At 40.3% G+C, this 19,453-nt stretch overlaps 1 protein-coding gene across 14 annotated transcripts in view; it reads left to right on the top strand.

Moving 5' to 3' along the window:
- Magi1 (membrane associated guanylate kinase, WW and PDZ domain containing 1) overlaps window positions 1–17,548 on the top strand; it is a 692,255-nt gene extending 674,707 nt beyond the window's left edge. For 8 of the 14 annotated variants that reach the window (XM_017796616.2, XM_017796611.2, XM_017796614.2 and 5 more), the window contains 5 exons: window positions 5,944–6,037; window positions 6,179–6,239; window positions 7,150–7,293; window positions 9,740–9,878; window positions 13,983–17,548. In XM_017796616.2, coding sequence (XP_017652105.1) covers window positions 5,944–6,037; window positions 6,179–6,239; window positions 7,150–7,293; window positions 9,740–9,878; window positions 13,983–14,737 — 1,193 coding nt within the window. In that variant the 3' untranslated portion in view covers window positions 14,738–17,548. Of the gene's footprint in view, window positions 1–5,943; window positions 6,038–6,178; window positions 6,240–7,149; window positions 7,294–9,739; window positions 11,632–12,085; window positions 12,175–13,982 lie in introns of those variants that run through there. The other 6 variants (XM_017796619.2, XM_008827123.3, XM_017796621.2 and 3 more) reach the window with 3 other exon arrangements.
- Window positions 17,549–19,453: the final 1,905 nt, after the last annotated feature.

Here is a 19,453-nt window from a genome sequence, read left to right as displayed (position 1 = left end):
AATTGGGGGGGGGGGACCAGACAGCTCTTTAAATGACAGTCTAGTTTACCCTCTTTCGAATGCCTGGGTAGTCATTCACCATCTGGTGTGGGAACCACACCACTACTTTGCCACTCTGGAAAGCTACTACAATTTATAAAAGAGATCATAAGATGGTAGAACCCAGATTCCAAATGAAAAGGATAAGAGGAGCCAGAAAAATGAAGTGAGAAGTGGCTCAGAGAGGAAAATGATAATGTATAATTTTAGGTTACATGTCATGGAAAGATATTAAAAACAAATCAAAAAGAACAGGGCACAGGAATTGACTTAGCACTCTACATTGGACAGTCTAAATTTGGGGACAAGAATGTCCCCAAAAGGAAAGAAGTCCTCGAGCAAATGCTTAGAAACAGTTTGAAATCAGGAAAATTATATTATATACACACACAGAAGCAACTTATACTATTGTGTACATATCAAGAATCAGCTTAATAATGTCCAGTAAACTTTCTGAAAACCTGAATACCAACCAAAAAATACAATATATAGTAGATTGTCCATTAGCAGCTGTCAATAAAAAGGCATTTTTTAAAACCAATACTTAAATATAAAATTCAGGTAGACACTCTATGTTCTTTTTTATTAAAAGAAAATAGACATGAATTTGGCATAACAGAGTGAGGATTCATATTTTTAAGTCAGTGTATATTGTTTGAGGACGTGATTTTTATCCAAAATGTTTCAGGAAGTCATTGCCATGATAATAAAAATTCTGCCAGTGACTTTGTGTCAGGCCAGGTAATGGCAGTCACACCTGGCAGAGAGGAAGTATGTATTTTTCTCATGCATTAAAGGAGCTGAAATTGGAACTGAAACGGAACTTAGATTCCTGGGGAGATGCAGGAGTCATCCTGGAGAGTATTGCAAGCATGTCAAAGGAAAAGAGTGAGCACAGCAGTCTGATGGGAGAAAACCTGGCTGGATGCATCTCCCTTATTCACATAAGTGTGCTGGGCGTGGTTGGATGTAGAATAAAGGGAGATGCTCTTCAGGTTAGAGAACTCTGGTCTCCTTCAGATCTCTCATTCTAACATTTACTTCACTAAATAGCTTTACGACCAGTTGTTCTGAGGTATCTTCAAAGAAGTTGAAATTTTTTTAACCAGAATGTTTCCAAGCTCTTAGAACTCTAAGCTACACACTGCAAGACCATTAATAGTTAATATTGTATGGCAGTGCTTAGAAGCCCCCTTGGATCCATTTCTTTGGTTTTGGCAGTTTGCTTATTTGCTTTTGTTTTTGTCTGGGGACAAGGTCTCACTCTATAGCCCAGGATGCCTCTAGCTTTGAGAGCCTCCTGCCTCAACCTCCTGAGTACTGGAGTACTGGGGTCACAGGTGTATACTACCACCCTGGATGATTCTACTTCTTTAGTTCATCCTGCCTAATTCTTTCTTTGTCATTGGATGCCTCCTTCTTTCTCTAGTCTCCCTTAATTTCCCTCACCTGCTTCCCCGCCCCTTTCTCTCTCAACCATTCAATAAACTCCCAAGATACAACCCCTCCCCCCTTTATCAGATATTATTCTGTTGTTGTAAAGCCCACCTTTACAGATCTTGAGTCTTTACCTCTGTCTTTTCTATGTTTGGTGGGGGGAGGCGGGGTGGAAAGTCTTCTATGGCATATGAGCAAGAGATAGTAAATATATAATGGCAGCACAGAAGGGCCTAGAAGATAGCTGAACATATTGAATCTGAGCTTGAATTTTCACCAGCCAAGCCATATTTGCATTGCATGAAGATGTCCATGTAGTCTAAGTGGGAGTAAGACTTTAATTAGACAAAGTAGAACCTTACTGAGTTAGGCTAATTAATCAAGTTCAAGAAAAACAAAATATGAGCTTAAAAATGTAAATTGTACTTCATCTCACTGTCATTCAAAGTATTTGCTTCTAAGGGAGCTAGAGCTTGGCGCCACCACTTCTGTTGTTTCTTTGGCGAGGATATAGAATAGAAAATCTCCCAAAAGTTTTCACGTATTCATAGGATTCAAATTTTCCACAATTGTCTTCAGATATTTACCACATAGGTGTTTACACGTTAAAATATTTATGAAAGAGATTGTTGTATCCTTTGTTGATTTGTTTGACTCGTCAATGTAGATTCCGCAAGTATGGAAGGGAAGAATATTAGCAGGGGGATGGGGTTAGAATGGTAACCACTTGCCACAGAGGTAGATGCACTTGTCAGAAGAGTAAGTGCCCTGCTTTAGAATAGCCTCTCTCCAGGGCCCTGAGAGCTTGGGTTTGCTTTTCTTGATGCACGATTGCCATGAAAAGTATAGTAATATACATTTTCACTCCTCAGGGAGAACTAAAGTAGATGTAAACACTGTTTAATAAAGGATATGGTATTTTCTAGAATTTGTCACAAATATCCAACCTGCTCGTCTGCCTTGGTACTTTAAAAGCTGCATGCAGTGACACCCCTTTATACTATTGTTGCTGAGGGGCAAGGAGACACATAGTCTTGTTTCAGGCCCTTTGATATTTCTTCTATGCTACAAGGCAGAGTTTGCTTCGGGGAGAGAGCTATAAATTTTTGATAATGGTCTTCATCTCTGTATTTTAGAAAGTAAGAGTATTCATCAGATACAATCTTGGTTTAATTCCAAATGAAGACTTAGATGTTTATAAAAATAAGCATAACTTTATTGGTAGTATAAAAGCATACTGGAAATCAAGGGCATACTAAAAGTTATTTTGGTGCACTGAAAATAGCCTGCAAAATCCAGTAGATAAAGCTGATGTGTTGTATTTTTAATTAATCAATGATACTGATTACTGAAGTTGGTGGTAGTCCACAATAAAATTAAAACATTGCTTACTTGAAAGGAATGCACCAATTGGGTATGATTTTCTTGATATTAATTACCATATTAAAAATAAGACTGAAAATGAACTGTTGGGCAGGTCCTGAGCTTAATTCTCAGCATCTCCATGTGCTTATTGAGTGAACTTAGGCATATTATTTACCTTTCTGTGCCTCAGTATCTACATCTGTAAAGTGAGACACTAATTGCATCTGTTTTTTTGGAGGAATAAGAATCAAAAGTAATTCATAGTATAGTGGTCTAAGGCACAGTATAAACTAAATAGTGAGACAAATAACAGAACGAGGAAAATTCATCAAACTCAAATTAGCATATTAAATGCTAATTATTTTTTAATGCTTAAAGTTAAGCTTCAGCACCCAAAAGATTTGCATGTAAATGTAATTTACAAGTAAAGGATAGGAAAAAATTATTGATGGCATTGGCATTCTCTTTATATGTATAGTGAGTGAATATCTATTATATGTCATCAAATCATGAAAGCAACAGAAATATAAAAACTGATTGAGGATAGGATTTGATGTACCTAGAAAATGCTGGCCACCAACAAACATTCTAAAGGAGGTCCTCTGCACAATTCAGTAGTTACAATCACTTTAGTTATAAGTGAACATCCTCTTACTGTTCAGTTATTCTCCCATGGCCCAAACACTCTTCTAATTTCCCAAATAATCTTTATAAAGTGAATGACACTAAGCAGTATGGAGTGTGTTTAAAAAAAACAAACAAACAAAAAAAAAACAGTGCCTGTGCCGTGTGTCTTCTTGTGGCACAGTGAACTTGCTTTACTGAATGCTAGTTACACAGTCACCTTGGTTCTCAAGTTAGCTGCCCTTACACAGAAGTGATGTGAATGAGCTAGTGTTCCTCTGAAAAATATTACCAAAAGTCATTAAAAATCACCAATATACTCATAATAATAATGATGGTGGTAATGTGTAGTAACAACAAATGTTCCAAGTAGCCTCATCATTTTGACCAGTATTTGCCTCTCAGGCACCATCCTGCTTATGATTCACTTATAAATGTTGCACCCATTTCCCTAGAGACTTCTGTTGTTCCCCATGCGCAAGTGAGGAAACTGAAGTACCAAAAAGTGACTTAAGTAAGTCACTTTACTTAAGTCCCAGTAAGTTACAGAGTCTACGACTCAGCACAAGATGGTACGACTCCACAGTCTGACCTTGTAACCACTGAGAAACTGCTTCCTGTTAATGGAAAGCACCACTTCCCCACTCAAGGCACACTGGCCCAGTAAAGGATCTAAGGAGTCCATGTGAACAAACAAGCAACACTCATAGACACATTCCCCATTGTTCCACCTATCCATTCCTAAATGACAGCATTCTTCCCTAGAATCTACACAAACCGATGTCGGTAGCATTGTCCTAAAACACAACGAGGATTCAAAAATAATCTCTTGAGCTAGTTAGATTTTATTAATTTTGTGCTTTGACTATGGAAATAATGAACTATCAGGGCTGGAATAGAAACTGTAAAAATCCCTTTAAACTTTCTCATTTTGCAGAGAGTTTAAATAACTTTAAGAAGTTCCCATAGAAATAAAAAAACTTGTTAGTAGGAATAAGGCCCAAAGGAGGAAATGGGCACTGGGTATTCACTGCATACATGTTCAGCACACAACTAAACACATCCTGTCCCTTTATCCATGGGAAGGGAATCGCTGTTGCTACCTGCTTTTACCAGATAAGAAAAGCAAAGTATATGACTAGTGAGTATGGAAAGATGATTTGAACCTGGGTCTGAAATCTCAAACCTGTGCTTGGCGTATAATGAAAAGTAAGATACCAGGAGGCCAGACACAAGCTGAGTAATATCCTTAGGAAATTAAACTGGAAGATAGAGTACAAGCATTTGGGATAACTGGGCTGTCTGTCATTCTGGGAATGCAGTGAAGATACAGTCCAAAATATTTTCCCATAGAAACCTTATTGTGCCTGGTGGATTGATACCAGTATTCAGCCAACATTCAACTGCTTGCTATGAATCATAGGACTCATGGGAACTTCAAGACTTTAAAGTGCTCCATGAATTAAATGGGCATTTACAAACTAATTGTAGAATTTTACCACCACAGTTAGCGTTTTTTTCTGATTAGAAAATGTACGCCAAGTTCCAAAGAGTCAATTTAAAAATAAACATTCAAAGTATGACTTCCTCATGCCTGGTTGCTACCTGCCTTGATCTAAATAGAGAAATGATTAGTAAAAGAGCATATAACCATTACTACATGAGTAATTAAACTTTACATGGATCCGGGCATGCAGTATATAGTTACACCTTGAGTGTTTCCAGATTCTGAGTCTCCAAACTTCTAGAGATTAATGAAGTTGCTTATGAATTTGATTAGTAGAGAAGAAAGTCAATTTACATGCGAGTATAATCATATTCATTACATTAAGGTGACTTCATGATTTATATGACTTATATTTACAAACTCTGGTTCCTCTAATGCAAGTTTAAAAATTAATCTTTCATGAGAGATACTAGACGAGATTTGTCAAGAGTTCCATCTTTTCAGTTGGGCTCCATTAAAAACAATGGGGAAGAAAGTGGGTATTCTGTGTGTGTGTTTAACAAGATGTTATAGAACACTTCTGATTTTAGTATTCACATGAGGAAATCAAGCAGACTCACCAAATACAGCTGACAAATTGCAAGAAGTGTTAGCAAAGGCATTTATTATCAACCTGTAAAATTCTTAAAACGAACTCCAATGTGGCGTAATGCTTTGATGGCATCTGCACCATTAAGTGGCAAGAGAGGAGCGAGACACTGTCAACTGGAATTACAGAGCAGCATTTATTTTCACAAGCTCTGCATTGTATTTATGGGGACTGTCTGGTAGGGAGGAGAGTCATGGGGCATCCCTGGTCCCCGTAAGAAAAAGAGTTCGGTTCATTGAACTCTTGATTATTTAGCAATTTCAGTCCACTATTTGAACTGGGGACAGAGGAGTCCCATCATTTAGATCCAGGGTTTCTGCATGCCTCACAGTTGGATGACATCTTCTCTAAAGCCTTCATGTCTTTATGCTCTGCCCTACAGAGTCCTCAAATGCCACCCTGCTGACCAATGCTGAAAAGATTGCCACCATCACCACCACACACGCCCCTTCTCAGCAGGGGGCCCAGGAAACAAGGTCAGATGTGGCTTGGGTTTTTTTGTTTTGTTGTGACTTTTAAAAGGCTAAAGTAGCCGGTGACATGATTAATACATGTCTTCCCTTTTTGTGTGTTTTCTTCTTGGATTACTGTTATATTTATGTCTCTCGCTTTGGCAGGAACACCACCAAACCAAAGCCAGATTCTCAGTTTGAATTCAAAGGCCCCCAGACTACACAGGTAAGAGCTGTTTCACATTTTTTCTCTGTACATCTTACTCAGTTCTTTCTAACTTTCTGAAGCTATTTTTATGAAATTTTTTTTTTAAGAATCCTTATTTGAAAATAAAGTCTTTTGTGAGGCGATTTACCAGATGTGTTCTTACATTGGATTGTCTAGAAAATGACATTTTATTTTCACTGCCTTTGAAAAAAATTCTTAGATATCCTTTTCTAAGGGGAAAGCAAGAAAGACTGTCATGAGACTCAATGATCAGAGAAACAAAGCTGCAAACACATCTTCTCAGTTTTCAAACTCCTCTTTCTGCTGAGAACAATGTCTTTTTATGGAAGATGTTTCTCAGGCTAGTGAATTTCTGGTGAGACCATAGAGTGAAAGTCCTACCCCTCAGGTTGGAAATGTATGAACAACAGCCAGTGAAAGACATTTGAGAAACAATGGGTAATGCAAAGTTAAAATTTTTTATGGCCTCACCTTTAGTCGTATATTCGTGATTTTCCCCAAACGAGATGGGAACTGCCCCCTACCCCCCGAATGCACAGGCTAGCATTGGGCACCACTAGCATTTATCAGGTACGAGTCAAGGAAGGTAAACATCTAGCATCCTAGCAACAAATGGTCGGTCTCATGCAACAAAGAGTTTTCCTGCACCAAATGTAAATTGCAGCATCACTGAATTGTAATACATGCATGCATGTAAGCATGCTCATGAATGTTTACAAATTCATAACTCCCTATATGAATGAAGATTAATGAAAATGATTAATAGCCAAGAGTCATTGAGAGAGGGTGTGGCTAGAGACTGCCCTTTTGCAAAATCACTATAATAAAAAATATTTGGGAAGAGCTAAAGAGAATGTGTATAGATCTAAATTCTTCCAGAATGATTACATTTGATTTCTTGAAACAGGAGCAAGATTTTTACACTGTGGAACTGGAAAGAGGAGCCAAGGGGTTTGGCTTTAGTCTTCGAGGAGGTCGAGAGTATAATATGGACCTCTATGTTCTGCGCTTAGCAGAGGACGGTCCTGCAGAAAGGTGTGGAAAGATGAGGGTAAGTGGGGAGAGGTCCACAGTGGTTGTAAGTATGCCATCTGCACTTACTCCTTGATGGATTTCCCACAGCTTTCAGGACACTCTCATGCAAGGCTTATCGTAACATGTACTTCTTCCTAAAGCATACTTGATTGTAGCTACTAAATTGTGTGAATCTTGGGGATTGGGCAAAGGGTTAAAATCAATTTCAAATATAATAAAGTAGGCATTTTCTGAATGCCACTTGCATGGTTCTTGGCTTAATCTCTTATGGCAGATACATCCTATCACAGGAATCTAGACACTTCAGGATGCATAGAGGGAAGGAATCCAAGTAGCCCTGTAGATACTAGGTAGTGAGCTCATTTGTTCTCTAACAAGTCACCAGCCGTCGACCCTGGGCCTCAGCATGGGGCTGGCAGCTCCGTAACATCGCCCCTCAAAGTTGCTCTAAGTGTATCGAAACTTGACGTTGTGAAATAACACTATTAACTACAAAGTTCACACTCCAGAACTGCACAATTCAACTTAAAATTTTTCCTAAAGTAAATCTCATGTTTTGAGTAAGTTTATGATTTTGTGTTGGGCCACATGTGGCCCTTGTGCCACCGATGGAGCAGGCCTGCTAGGGCTTGAACATTTAAAAGACACACAGGCCCAGGTTCTCTTCTGCTGTGTTTAGCTGTCTGATATCTGTCACTGTGGATAAATAGGTTACCTCCCAGACAGATTAGATGATTAGAAAAAGGTAAATGATCTTATCTTTAAGTTGCATGGATTAAGACACATAGGGAGACATTTACAGCAAATGAGATCAAATCAGTCAAGTCAAGAAATGAAAAACTGAGTCACCTGAGCAGAAAGACGTGTGTGTGCATGCACGCATGTGTGTACAGGTTGGAGGGTGCATGTGGAGATGAGAGGACAGCTTGTAAGGATCAGTTCTCTCTCACTATGTGGGTCCCAGAGATTAAACTCAGTTTTCAAGCCTGACGGCAGGTGCCTTTACCTGCTGAACCATCTCACCAGCCCCAGACTGAGCTTTTTCTTCATTGAGGAAGCAGAACATAGTTTCAGAAAACTAAACTGCAGAAAGTGATGAATATTTCTAACAATGTAATTTCTAGGACCAAACAATAGCACGCCAGCTTCTTTCCTTTTTGCATGTATCTATGCAATTTGTTTACTGCTGTTGGTATTTCACATATGTGGGATATGCTCTTTCGTCTTTATTCATTTTTAAAAGTTTCTAATTGAATGAAAGGTTATCATGATTCCGTATCCAATGGTACCTAGCTCTTAAGACACTGGGGTCCTTGCAGCTTGTAGGCATGCGGTTGCTTTCATCCTCTTCTGCATTTGAGAAGCCAGACTGCAGGAGGTTGAAAGTCCTAAGTAAGCTCATGAGATGTGGTCCAAGTTCATGGTTTTAGAATCCAAAACCTGTAGTTCACCTCTTTTTTTCTGGAATGTGAGCTCTCTGTGAGCCATATTCACCTCTTTTTTTTCTGGAATGTGAGCTCTCTGTGAGCCATAGTCTAGCCTGTTCCCTTCATTCTTTTTTGTACATTGCTGGTCTCCTCCCAAGCCTTGGTTATGGAAGGTTTCTTCCAAGTTCACTCACGGTTGTTGCAGGACTCATTGCCTATGGGCTGTTGGTTGGATCCCTCTCTCTTTTTGTTATGACCGGTCCAGATGCCTGAGGAGATAAACCTAAAAGAAGAAAACAGTATTGTGCCTCACAAATTCAGAGGTTTTCATTCATCTTTGAGGACCTTCCTTAGCTTTGGGGGCCAGGGGGTAGGGTGTACATGGTGTAGCATAACTACTTACCTCATAGAAAACAGGAAGCGGAGGGAAATAGGAAGGGGCCAATAGCCCCACTATTTCCTTCAGGGGCATCTGTCAGTTATCTGAGTTAGGCCCTATTTCCTGAATAGTACCACCAGCCAGAATCCAAGCCTTCATTCAGCACAGGGCCTTTGGGGAAACACTTTCAACCCCAGCAGGCAGTTCATAACACGCATCGGAGTGAGCAAATGAGAAAATATCCGAGGGTAAGAAAGACAGAAACCAAAATTATTTTGTTGCCGTCTTTGGCCTGGCATCCTATCATGCTTGCCATATTCTTTTGGTTCAAAGTAAGTCACCAGTTCCAACCCACATTCAGAGGAAAGGATATTGCACACAAGTATCTGGCAGTGAGCGCAGTCGTCATTGGGGACCATCCTGGAAGCAGCCTACTATGGTCCTTTCAGGAACCATATTCCCCCTATAACTTCTTTGCTTTAGCCCTCATGTGATGTGGCATATGTGTGCCTGTATTGTATAGTGTTCTCTTCAATGGCCTTTCTCTCATTGGAATCCAATCTCCATGAGGGTAGAGATCTCTTTTATTATTTTCACTTCCATACCTTAAGGAAAGCTCATGTGACCATCTCACTTGTTCTCTCTTGTCTTGGCAGATTGGTGATGAAATTCTAGAGATCAATGGTGAGACCACCAAAAACATGAAGCATTCTCGGGCCATAGAACTGATTAAGAATGGTGGCCGCAGAGTTCGTCTATTTCTGAGGCGAGGAGACGGCTCAGTCCCAGAATATGGTGGGTCAAACTATGAAAACATTCCTTCCTTCCCTGGCATGACTCCATGAATTTGTCTCCAGAACGGCAGCAGGAAAGTCCTTTTTGTTTCCCCTATTCACCAGTGTCTTACCAGCCTCTCGCACCATGTGATTATTTGCCTCGCTTGTTCTGAAATCTACACATTTCATCCTTTTGCTTGCTTACATGGACTGGGGCATGGCCTAAGACAAGATCTTGAGAGCCCCTTTCTGATACTCAGAACATTTTCTCTAGTCCAACCAAGAGCGAAGGAATGTTTGTTTGAACTGTGCCAAACTGTTTCTCAGATCCAATTGTTAGCACAAAATGACTATATACTCCTTTTAAGAAGCAGGAAAGCAGGTTTCCTGAGCGATATGTTGAGGCACAATATATATTTTTTTCTTCCTTTGGTTATTGGATGTTTTTATTTAAGAGGCGTGAAATTTTGAGATTGGGGGGCTTTGCTCACTTTCTTTATGCTCTGTATATGATAATTCTTATCTCCCTCAACTGGTCTCTTACCCCAAATCAGACCACCTGAGCCCAGACTATCAAAACAACAACAAAAATTGTTGCTCTATTAGCCATATGTTTTTAAATGATAAAGGATGAAATAGATTCCCAGTGCTCATCATGAGGGAAACATGTTACTATACCTTTCCTGTGAGGAAAGCCAGGTTATACGTAGAGTTCCTCTGTCATATCTTTAGACATGATTTGAGTAGACAGCAATGATCTTTACCTAGCTTAGTGTTCTGATGACAAAATATTGTATATTGTAATAATTATGTCCTATTTATTTGAGATTCTTGTTTAAAATTTTAAAAACAAAAAACAAAAAACAAAAAAAAAAAGAAGCTATGCCCTAGATGTAGGGCTTTTTTTCCCAACCAAAGGTCTACAAAAGTTTCTATAGAAACTGTGATTGAATGATTCCCATATACATTGGTCCCCTTTATTCGGGATTTATCTGTTATTACCCTCTTTTCTGAAAGTCTTTCTGCGCAATTCCCAGTTGCATTTTGGGCTCAGTGAGATGCTCAGTTCAGATATAGCCCGAGGAAGAGAGTAGCTCCTTGGCAGGGCAGCCTTCCCACGTGTTGGACATTGATACAGGTGCACAGTATGAGGAGTCCCAGGTAAGGGGAAGGATGGGTATCCAACCAGAGGGGAACCTTCATGACAACATCAGGTGCCATGGCTGCACACTGTGCTAAACTTCTGACCATTAGGTGTATTAATGCCACTGAAACTGTGTAACATTGTCTCCCTTTTCTGTCTTCCCTATGCTTCTGTTGGATGTGATTTCATTTGAGAGTCATCGTCAGTAACCTGTGTATCTTCTCCAAATCTATGTCTGTTGCACTGAGGATGAAAATCCAACACTAACAAATGTTCTTTGGGCTAAAAATAAAGATCGTTGAAATACACGGTTTTCCAAGAAGGGTTGAACATGCCAGGGTTGTGCTGCTGTAATGTTTCCATGCGTCATTTGGATTAAATATCTCTAATTCTATTGATTAGAATCACAAATGGGTTATAATGTGTTAAGTTCCAATATTTTTCTGACTTGATTGGAACCTGCTTCTCTGTGAGGCTATTTTTGTAATGAGTTTTTTGTACTTAATTTAACTGCCGCGGTCTTGGGGGGCGGGGAAGGGACTTTGTTCTTCTGTTGTTTATTGTTAATGCTCTCCTATGCCAGCCTGTCATTGTTCAGTTGTTTGAGAAAAAAAAAAAAAAAAAAAAACAAAAAAACAAACAAACAAACAAGACCAGAGCAGGCTACATAGTGAGCACACTTTTAATCACAGGTGAAGGCAGGTGGATCTCTGTGAGACTGAGGCCAAACTGGTCTACATAGCAAGTTCCAGGCTGACTTGGGGCTACAGGGGGGAAAAAAAAAAAAAAAAAAAAAAAACACAAAACAAAAATACAAAAGGATGCATCCATTGTCTGGGTTTTCGAGTCATCTTATGGCTGTCTAAAATGTCACTGTTCCACCTGCAGTCTCTGCAGCCTTATTTGAGTGTTGCCTTAGACTGTCTGACTGGATGAATAAACTCTCTTTGCCCTATGTTAACAAATGAAGATTTTTTTTTTCTTTCTTTCTTGTTATAGGGAATCTAAATGTTCAACTTTTTCTCTTTCTCTCTTTCTCTTTCTCTCTGACTGTTCTTGGTGCTGGGCCCTCCCTTCTACAGCGATGATACCTCCTAATATCGCTGCATGTATGAGAAATGAAAAGCTCGGGGAGGCTTGCTTCTACCTTATGGGCCATAATCAAACTACGGTTTGTAGCTCAATCAATACTAGGTGTTTCTGTGCTGTGGCCTAATTTCCTCATTGCTTCTGCTTAGCTCTATTTTGATATGTTTGGCAATTCATTCTGAGCACCCTGCGTTCTTTGAATTGTAAGTACACTGCTGACCCTGTTGAAGTGTTGCTTTTCCTTGTCTTAAAAGTAGGAATGAGAATCTAGGTTACATTTACAATAGCAATCTAAATACTTCCCTCCCCAGAATGTGTAATGACTTTTGTCTTTATCCTAGTAGCACATCCAGCATTTAGAAAGACTGAGCCTCAAATCACAGTGCTCTCACCTAGATGGATAAGGCTTTGCTGGATAGAAGAGGCTTGCTTCCTGGTAGTTCAAGTGTCTCTTGGCAAGCTCCAGCCTGTGGACCAAATCCTGACCATAGCCTGTTTTTGTAAAGTTTTATTGGCACACAGCCACACACGATTCTTTTACGTGTTTCCCAGGGTTTTACACCACAGTGGCAGAGCTGAATAGTTGAAACAGGGATCACTTGACCCAAAATAATTACTCTCTGGCCCTTAAAAAAAACTGAGGACCATTGCTCTAAGCTATATTCGTGCTTTTGATAAGACTTGCCCTGGATTTTGAGAGATCCTTTGTGAAGCATTATTTCCTTACTTAATGACCCTGTAACCTCATAGAAGGTCTTTTTAAAGCCCCGTACCTCACACTGCAACACATCCTCTTAGGCACCAATTGTTGGTGGTTTTGTCATGAAAACATGCCTTGCAAACAGCTCTCATAAATTCAGGATCTACCTAAAACATTTGCAGTGTCATTCCAGATATTTTAATAATAAATACGACTTGTCATGGACTGCCCTGCTCTTAAATTTGTAGGTGCCTCAATGGTATATGAAGCTGTCCAGTAGCTCCACACCTCCTACATATTATGGCTGCTTCTTGTACCATAAGGAAAAAATATCTTTAATCTTAAGGATTTTATGAGCCCCAATTAAATTCAAATGTGTCCCTAACAGCCTCTCTTTCCTTCCCTTTTATCTGTCAGAAAACTCTTAAAAATGGTTCCTTAAACTTGAATTTACCCTAAAGTATATAAAATACTTGAATGGTGTCCCCAGTGGTAGAAAGAGTAGTTGAATGTCAAGTGCATGTCACATTCGCTGGTCAGCATCTGCCCTGTGCACTGCCTCCATAATCCCCATTGCCTAACAGCCTGAATGATTGTTTTAAAGTACAAGTATATTTTTATCTTATAAAATATGTAAATCTTCAGTGGATTGTCCTCTGGCACTTATTCCACCATCTCTATAAGATGGCAACTATTTCTATCCCCTAGAAAGTTTCCCTCACATCCATCCAGGTTCTAGATGAATTTTAAGCAGATCAAAACAAGTATTCTTCAAATAAAAGGATATTGGAGGGGACATGGGGCATGCTGACCCCAGAAGAGAGGTGGAGGGCTGATGGGTAACCAGGGAAAAGCAAGGTATAGGTAAAGTGGGGAAGTTTGGTACTTCTACACAGCCTATTTGGGTTTTGTCTTTAAAAGCTAAAATCATGACTAGTTCTGTAAGTGTTCTGATGATCTATGTTGAGGGTCTGGGGAACAGCTAGATGTTGAAAGCCACAAATACTAGTTTTTAACTCTAACTAGTTGCAATTATACTTAAATTAACCAAGATTCAGTTGGCTTTGATTCTGACTGCTTTAACAGTTTGTTTGTTTGTTGTGACTAATGAGTCAAGTGTGGGAGGGAATGGGGCCAGGAGCTGCAGGTCCTTCATAGCAAACCGCTGTTCTTATTTCTCGTCCTGACAGACCCCAGTAGTGACCGGAACGGCCCCTCCACCGGTGCACAAGGTGTTCCGGAAGTGAGGTTCGGGCCAGCGGACCGCAGACCACATCCATCATTGGAGTCCAGTTATCCACTCGATCTTCACAAATCATCACAACATGGGGAAAAGCGGGCACACGTGAAGGATCCAAAAGGCAGCAGGGAGCACAGCAGACAACCCAATGAACACCACACCTGGAATGGAACTTCTAGAAAACCCGACAGTGGGGCATGCCGACCCAAGGACCGGCCACCCGAGGGACGGAGAGATGTGCAGCCCGAGCGGATGGCGACCAATGGCCCCAAGAGGAGGTCCCCAGACAAGCGCAGGGAAGGCACCCGCAGCGCCGACAATACTTTGGAAAGAAGGGAAAAGCATGAGAAGAGAAGGGAGAGCTCCCCCGAGAGGAAGCGGGAGCGCTCACCTAACCGCAGAAGGGACAGCTCCCCCAGTCGGCGAAGGAGGTCCCTGGAAAGACTCCTGGATCAGAGAAGGTCCCCAGAGCGCAGGCGTGGGAGCTCACCGGAGAGGCGAGCCAAGTCCACTGACCGCAGGCGGGCCAGGTCGCCCGAGCGCAGGCGAGAGCGGTCGCTGGACAAGAGGAACCGAGAAGACAAAGTTGGCCACCGAGAAAGGGAGGAGGCCAATGTGAAGCTGGAAGTCGGAAGAAGTTCCAAAAACCCCCCGGAGCAGAGAAGGCGACCTTACAAAGAGTGTAGCACCGACCTCAGTATCTGAGACTCAGAATGGCATTGCAACCTTTACCATGTCAAAGGTTCTAAGAGGAAGGTCACAAACCTGAAATAATTTAGTTTCTTACCTAATGAAGCGTCTGACACCTGATAGTCCTATGAATAGCAACAGACCTTTTATGCATTTAAAATCTTATAAGAAAAAATATATATGAAAAGTCTTGTGCCTGGTGTATAATATTAAAGAAAGTATTTTTAAATGCATACTTTTTTGAAAATTATTTGCCAAAATACTGGCCCCAAGGGATATAAATTTTGTTTCTACATAAACTGTAGAGTTGCTGAGAGAATTGTTCCCTCTTTGGGGCAAACTTTTTCCTCTCCTAGTTAAATGGGGCTGTTGGTCATTTTCTCTATGTAAAGGAAATTAAATTTAACTTGATATAAACTGTTATTTAGTGATGTAGTGCTGTACTGTACACAGGAGTTTTTCTTAAAAGCAGAGAGCAAAAAAGTCAACTTCTACTTGTAAAAACTGAGGACCTTTGGCGATGGATTAGGATTGCCAATAATCCTAAAACTAAGCAAACTGTAAGATGAGACTACTATTGCAAATGAAGGATATTTATAACTAAACTGAGCAGCACAGAAGTTCTATGTTCTTGAGTTATAGTTCGTTCAAAAAACGGTTTGTACTCTCCCTGGCCCAGGAAGGCACAGAAATAAGAAAGTTGGCTGCCCTTACCCAAATACAGCCTTAGCACAGATGGTCAGGTTCATCAGCATCTCCACCGTGGAATAAGATCTCACTTAAGGCAGTGCCATTACAGCTTCGCTCAACTACTAGAAAGAACAGACAATAAACACCTTCTGTGTTGTCTGGTCTGATACAAAGCTGAACAGTAGATGGAATGTAGGACATGGTGCCTGGAATGAGGGAGCTGTAAATGTCCCCAATATGGAAAAATGCCCCCACATACTACTTAGCATAAGCCCATGGTTGCCTTCTGCCAGAATGGAGCAGAGGGATGAATTTTAGTGGAACAAACTCTCATAATGTTGAAACAGTGAGAATTGGGGCTGCTTGTTCCTAGAACTGTTGATTATGCACTTTGAAACCATTCTCAAAGTCTTAAGATTGATTGAAGGGGAAAGGAAGGAAGGAAGTGATGATCCCAGTGGTTCTAGATCTGTTTGGGAAACCTCTACCCTTATGACTCTGTCCTTTGTCCTTTGTGTTTGGGGATAGCAGAATAAAACTTAATGATTTTTCTTTTTAAGAAGACCCTTTTTATTCCTGAACCCTCAGGAGGTGTGGTTGGGTCGGCTGTAGCCCCAAGGTGTGATTTAAATGGATTACTGCCTAGCTGAGCCAAAATGTTTGCTTGTTCCTGTTGGACCACTACAGCAAACCGCTGCTTACAGTGCATTGTATATTTCTGTAGTACTGTTTTGCATTTTCCATACAGACACAAAACTTTGCAAGTCAATCACTGTTGTTCCCATGGTACTGTATTAGGAAGAAAAAAAAAAGGAAAAAAAAAAAAAGAAAAACCAGCCAATCATTGTACAGAGTTTAAAATTGTAATTAATAGAACCTGTTTGGAAAAAAAAAAAAAAAACAACTGTTGCCTTTCTTTCTTGTATAAAAGAGAATTTATGACAAAAATTTAGGAATGTGATATGTGTTTATTTCTGAATATGAGCAAATTGATTTTTGGGATATATTTTAATGTAAACTAAATCAGGTATGTAAAGTTGTTTTAAAATGGGAGAGTATATAAGTAATTCTCTAAAGGTCTAATTGGTTGGGACTCACATTTCCTCCACGGAGAACCTGCTTGTGAATAACTAAGCATTCTTTGCATTTCCTGCCCCTCTCTTCACTTGTTTGTTTCTGGCAGTGTGCTATACACTGAAAGCTCCTTCTGTGTTGAAAAGCAGTCTGCGGGCCAATCTTTTTATAAAACACTATGCATATATAAATATTACATTGTTCATAGCTTTATTCGACTTATGGGTTTATATATAACATTACAATCAGTAGCTATAGTTAAGTGGACATTTATAAAACAAGTTCTTTTCCTGGAGTAGACACAGTATACATTATGTAGCTACAAGGGGGGACAGTCTGTGATTGCTATTTTGATTATCTGAGCTTTCCACGTAAAGCATACGTTGAGCTTAGAGTATTAAGGCTAGGAAGAGGGCAACTGAATAGCTATGTTTATTTCATCCATTTCCTAAGAGTCAGCTTGGAACTGTTACTCTTAAGGCTCTTCTATTAGGATTTTTCTCGCTACCAACACAAGTTGTGATGTTAGTGGCTGATACAATCATAATCGAAGGGTTTTAAAACAAGTGAAATCAAGGTAGATTTTTGGAGTGCTTCCTGAACTTAATGTCTTGATGCCTTTCTTGTTGTAAGAAGTGATATTTGGCATTTTACAATCAGTGCTACCCACCAGAGCCAGCCAGTCTCAGGACTTCTGGTGTGGCAATGTCAGCTTAATTCCATACATCAGATTTGGTTTGAAAGTATTGTACTGTCCAGGGACTATATGTTAAGCAGAAAAATAGATCTTCTTCAAACTACTGTAACCTTACATTGGAAACTGATTCTTGTGAGCCTACTTTCCATGACCCTCCACTTCATGTAAAAGTGTTCATGAAAGATGGTAGGTGAATATTTCCTATGATTAAATCAAACCCTCCATTACACAACTGATGCCTGAAGGAATGTTTGGGGGGATGGGTCTCAATAGCCTACTAGTATTTTTTAAGTTTCTTTTGTGAAAGATTTTTTAATGCATTTTTACTGTAAAAATACATGGAAATGTATGCGTTCCATAACCAGTTTCGCTTCTGGATTGATATCTTCTTTGTCTCCATGTGGTCTCAAATGGATCAGGGTCAAGTAATCAAGAGTTCCTGATTCCAAAAAAAGGAGCTGTGGAAAAGTACCTGCCATCCAAAGTGTGATCCATAGACTAGCTGCCTCATTATTGTAGAAGCTTATTAGAAATACAGAATCTCACTGTATGAAAATATAGAATCTCACCGTGTGTGGTGGCACACATCTTTAATACCAGGGAGGCAGAGGCAGGCAGATCTCTGTGAGTTCAAGGCCAACTTGATCTACATAGTTCCAGGCCAGCTGGGGCAACAGGGAGACCCTGTCTCAAAAAGAAACCCCCCTCAAAAAAATGTAGAATCTCAGACTCTAAACTTCTTGAGTTAGAAGTGCCTTTAGCAAAATCCTTAGCTAATTTGTGTGCACATGAAAACTTGAGCAGCATGCTATAGTGTAGAAGCCTGGTAATAAAGCAAATTCCTCAGAGAGTTTCTTCACTTCCTAATGGTATGATACCCAGACAGACAGGTTCCTTAGTCTCTTGGAGCTGCCTTCCTCACCTGTGAAGGGGCATACCTCACAGAGTTGATTAGAGTAAGTGCAAACTGCTTAGCACACATCTCACAAACTGAAGGACCCTCAGTAAGTGACACTACTACCAGTAATCAGTTACCATTTTCCTTCTTGTTTATGTTCAAAAAGATAGGTCATCTCCATTAATATAGGAATGAGATGGGCCGGGCGTGGTGGCACATGCCTTTAATCCCAGCACTCGGGAGGCAGAGGCAGGCAGATATCTGTGAGTTCAAGGACAGCCTGGTCTACATAGTGAGTTCCAGGACAGCTGGGCTACAGGGAGACCCTGTCTCAAAAAGACCAAAAAAAAAAAAAAAAAGGAATGAGAACCTTTTGTTTTAATTATAAAATCAAATCATGTGGTCGTGCTAGGTAACAAGTATAATGGAACTTATTTTGGAACGTGAAACCAAGATGTTATGCTCTGAAAATGGAAAGTTGGTCTCAGAGTATAACTTTAAAAATTTTTTTAAATCCTTGAGAACTTCATACAATGTATTTTGCTCATATTTACCTCCAACACCTCCCATAAACAACTCAGGTCCACCTCACTTCCTTTACCCTCCCCTAACTTCATACCCTCCTTTTATTTAATAACCAAGTTATTGAGCCTAGTTTGTGCTGTTCAAATACTCTGGGAACAGGTGGGAACAGGTGGGGCTATCCACTGGAATGGATACAACTTATCAGGGGCCATACCCTTAAAACTGACCCTCCCCCAGAAGCTCCCAGGGATGGGGCTCATAAACTCCTTTCCATGCCATGCTAGAATGCTGACTGGCTTATCCTGTGCAGGCAGCCACAGCTGCTGTGGGTTCATGAGTGTAGTGGACCTGTCATATCCAGAAGGTGCTGTTTTATTCCCATCCTCCCCAAACTCTGATTCCTACAATCTTTCCATTCCATCTTCCAAGACGACCCGAGCCTTGGAAAGGAGGTGCCATACAGATGTCCATTTGTGGCTGAGGCTGCTACAGTCACTGTTTCTGCACTTTGACCAGTTGTGAATTTCTGTGTTAACCACCATCCACTGCACAAAGAAACTTCTCTGATGAGGTCTGAGAGCTGCACTAATTCTGGTTCAGGACTGGTCTGCCCCCTGGATCAGAGTGATCAGAGCATAACTTTTGAAGGTAGATACCTATGTGGAGTTAGACCTACTGTCAAGTCATATTAGGTTAAAAAAATCTAAGCCATTAGTGAACAATGATACATGCTTCTGGGTGGATCATGTAGGTTCAACTATCCTGTTCCCTTCAGTTTTCAGTTGGTTCCTTTTCTATGACTCCGATTTTTATGGCTCTGATTTTCCTAAGGCGCCTAAGTGCCTGG

This window comes from Nannospalax galili, unplaced genomic scaffold (genome assembly GCF_000622305.1).
Source record: "Nannospalax galili isolate Female #2095 unplaced genomic scaffold, S.galili_v1.0 scaffold1051, whole genome shotgun sequence".
Lineage (NCBI taxonomy): Eukaryota > Metazoa > Chordata > Mammalia > Rodentia > Spalacidae > Nannospalax > Nannospalax galili.
Note: the sequence above shows the minus strand (reverse complement) of the source record. Positions and strands in the feature narration are given on the sequence as shown.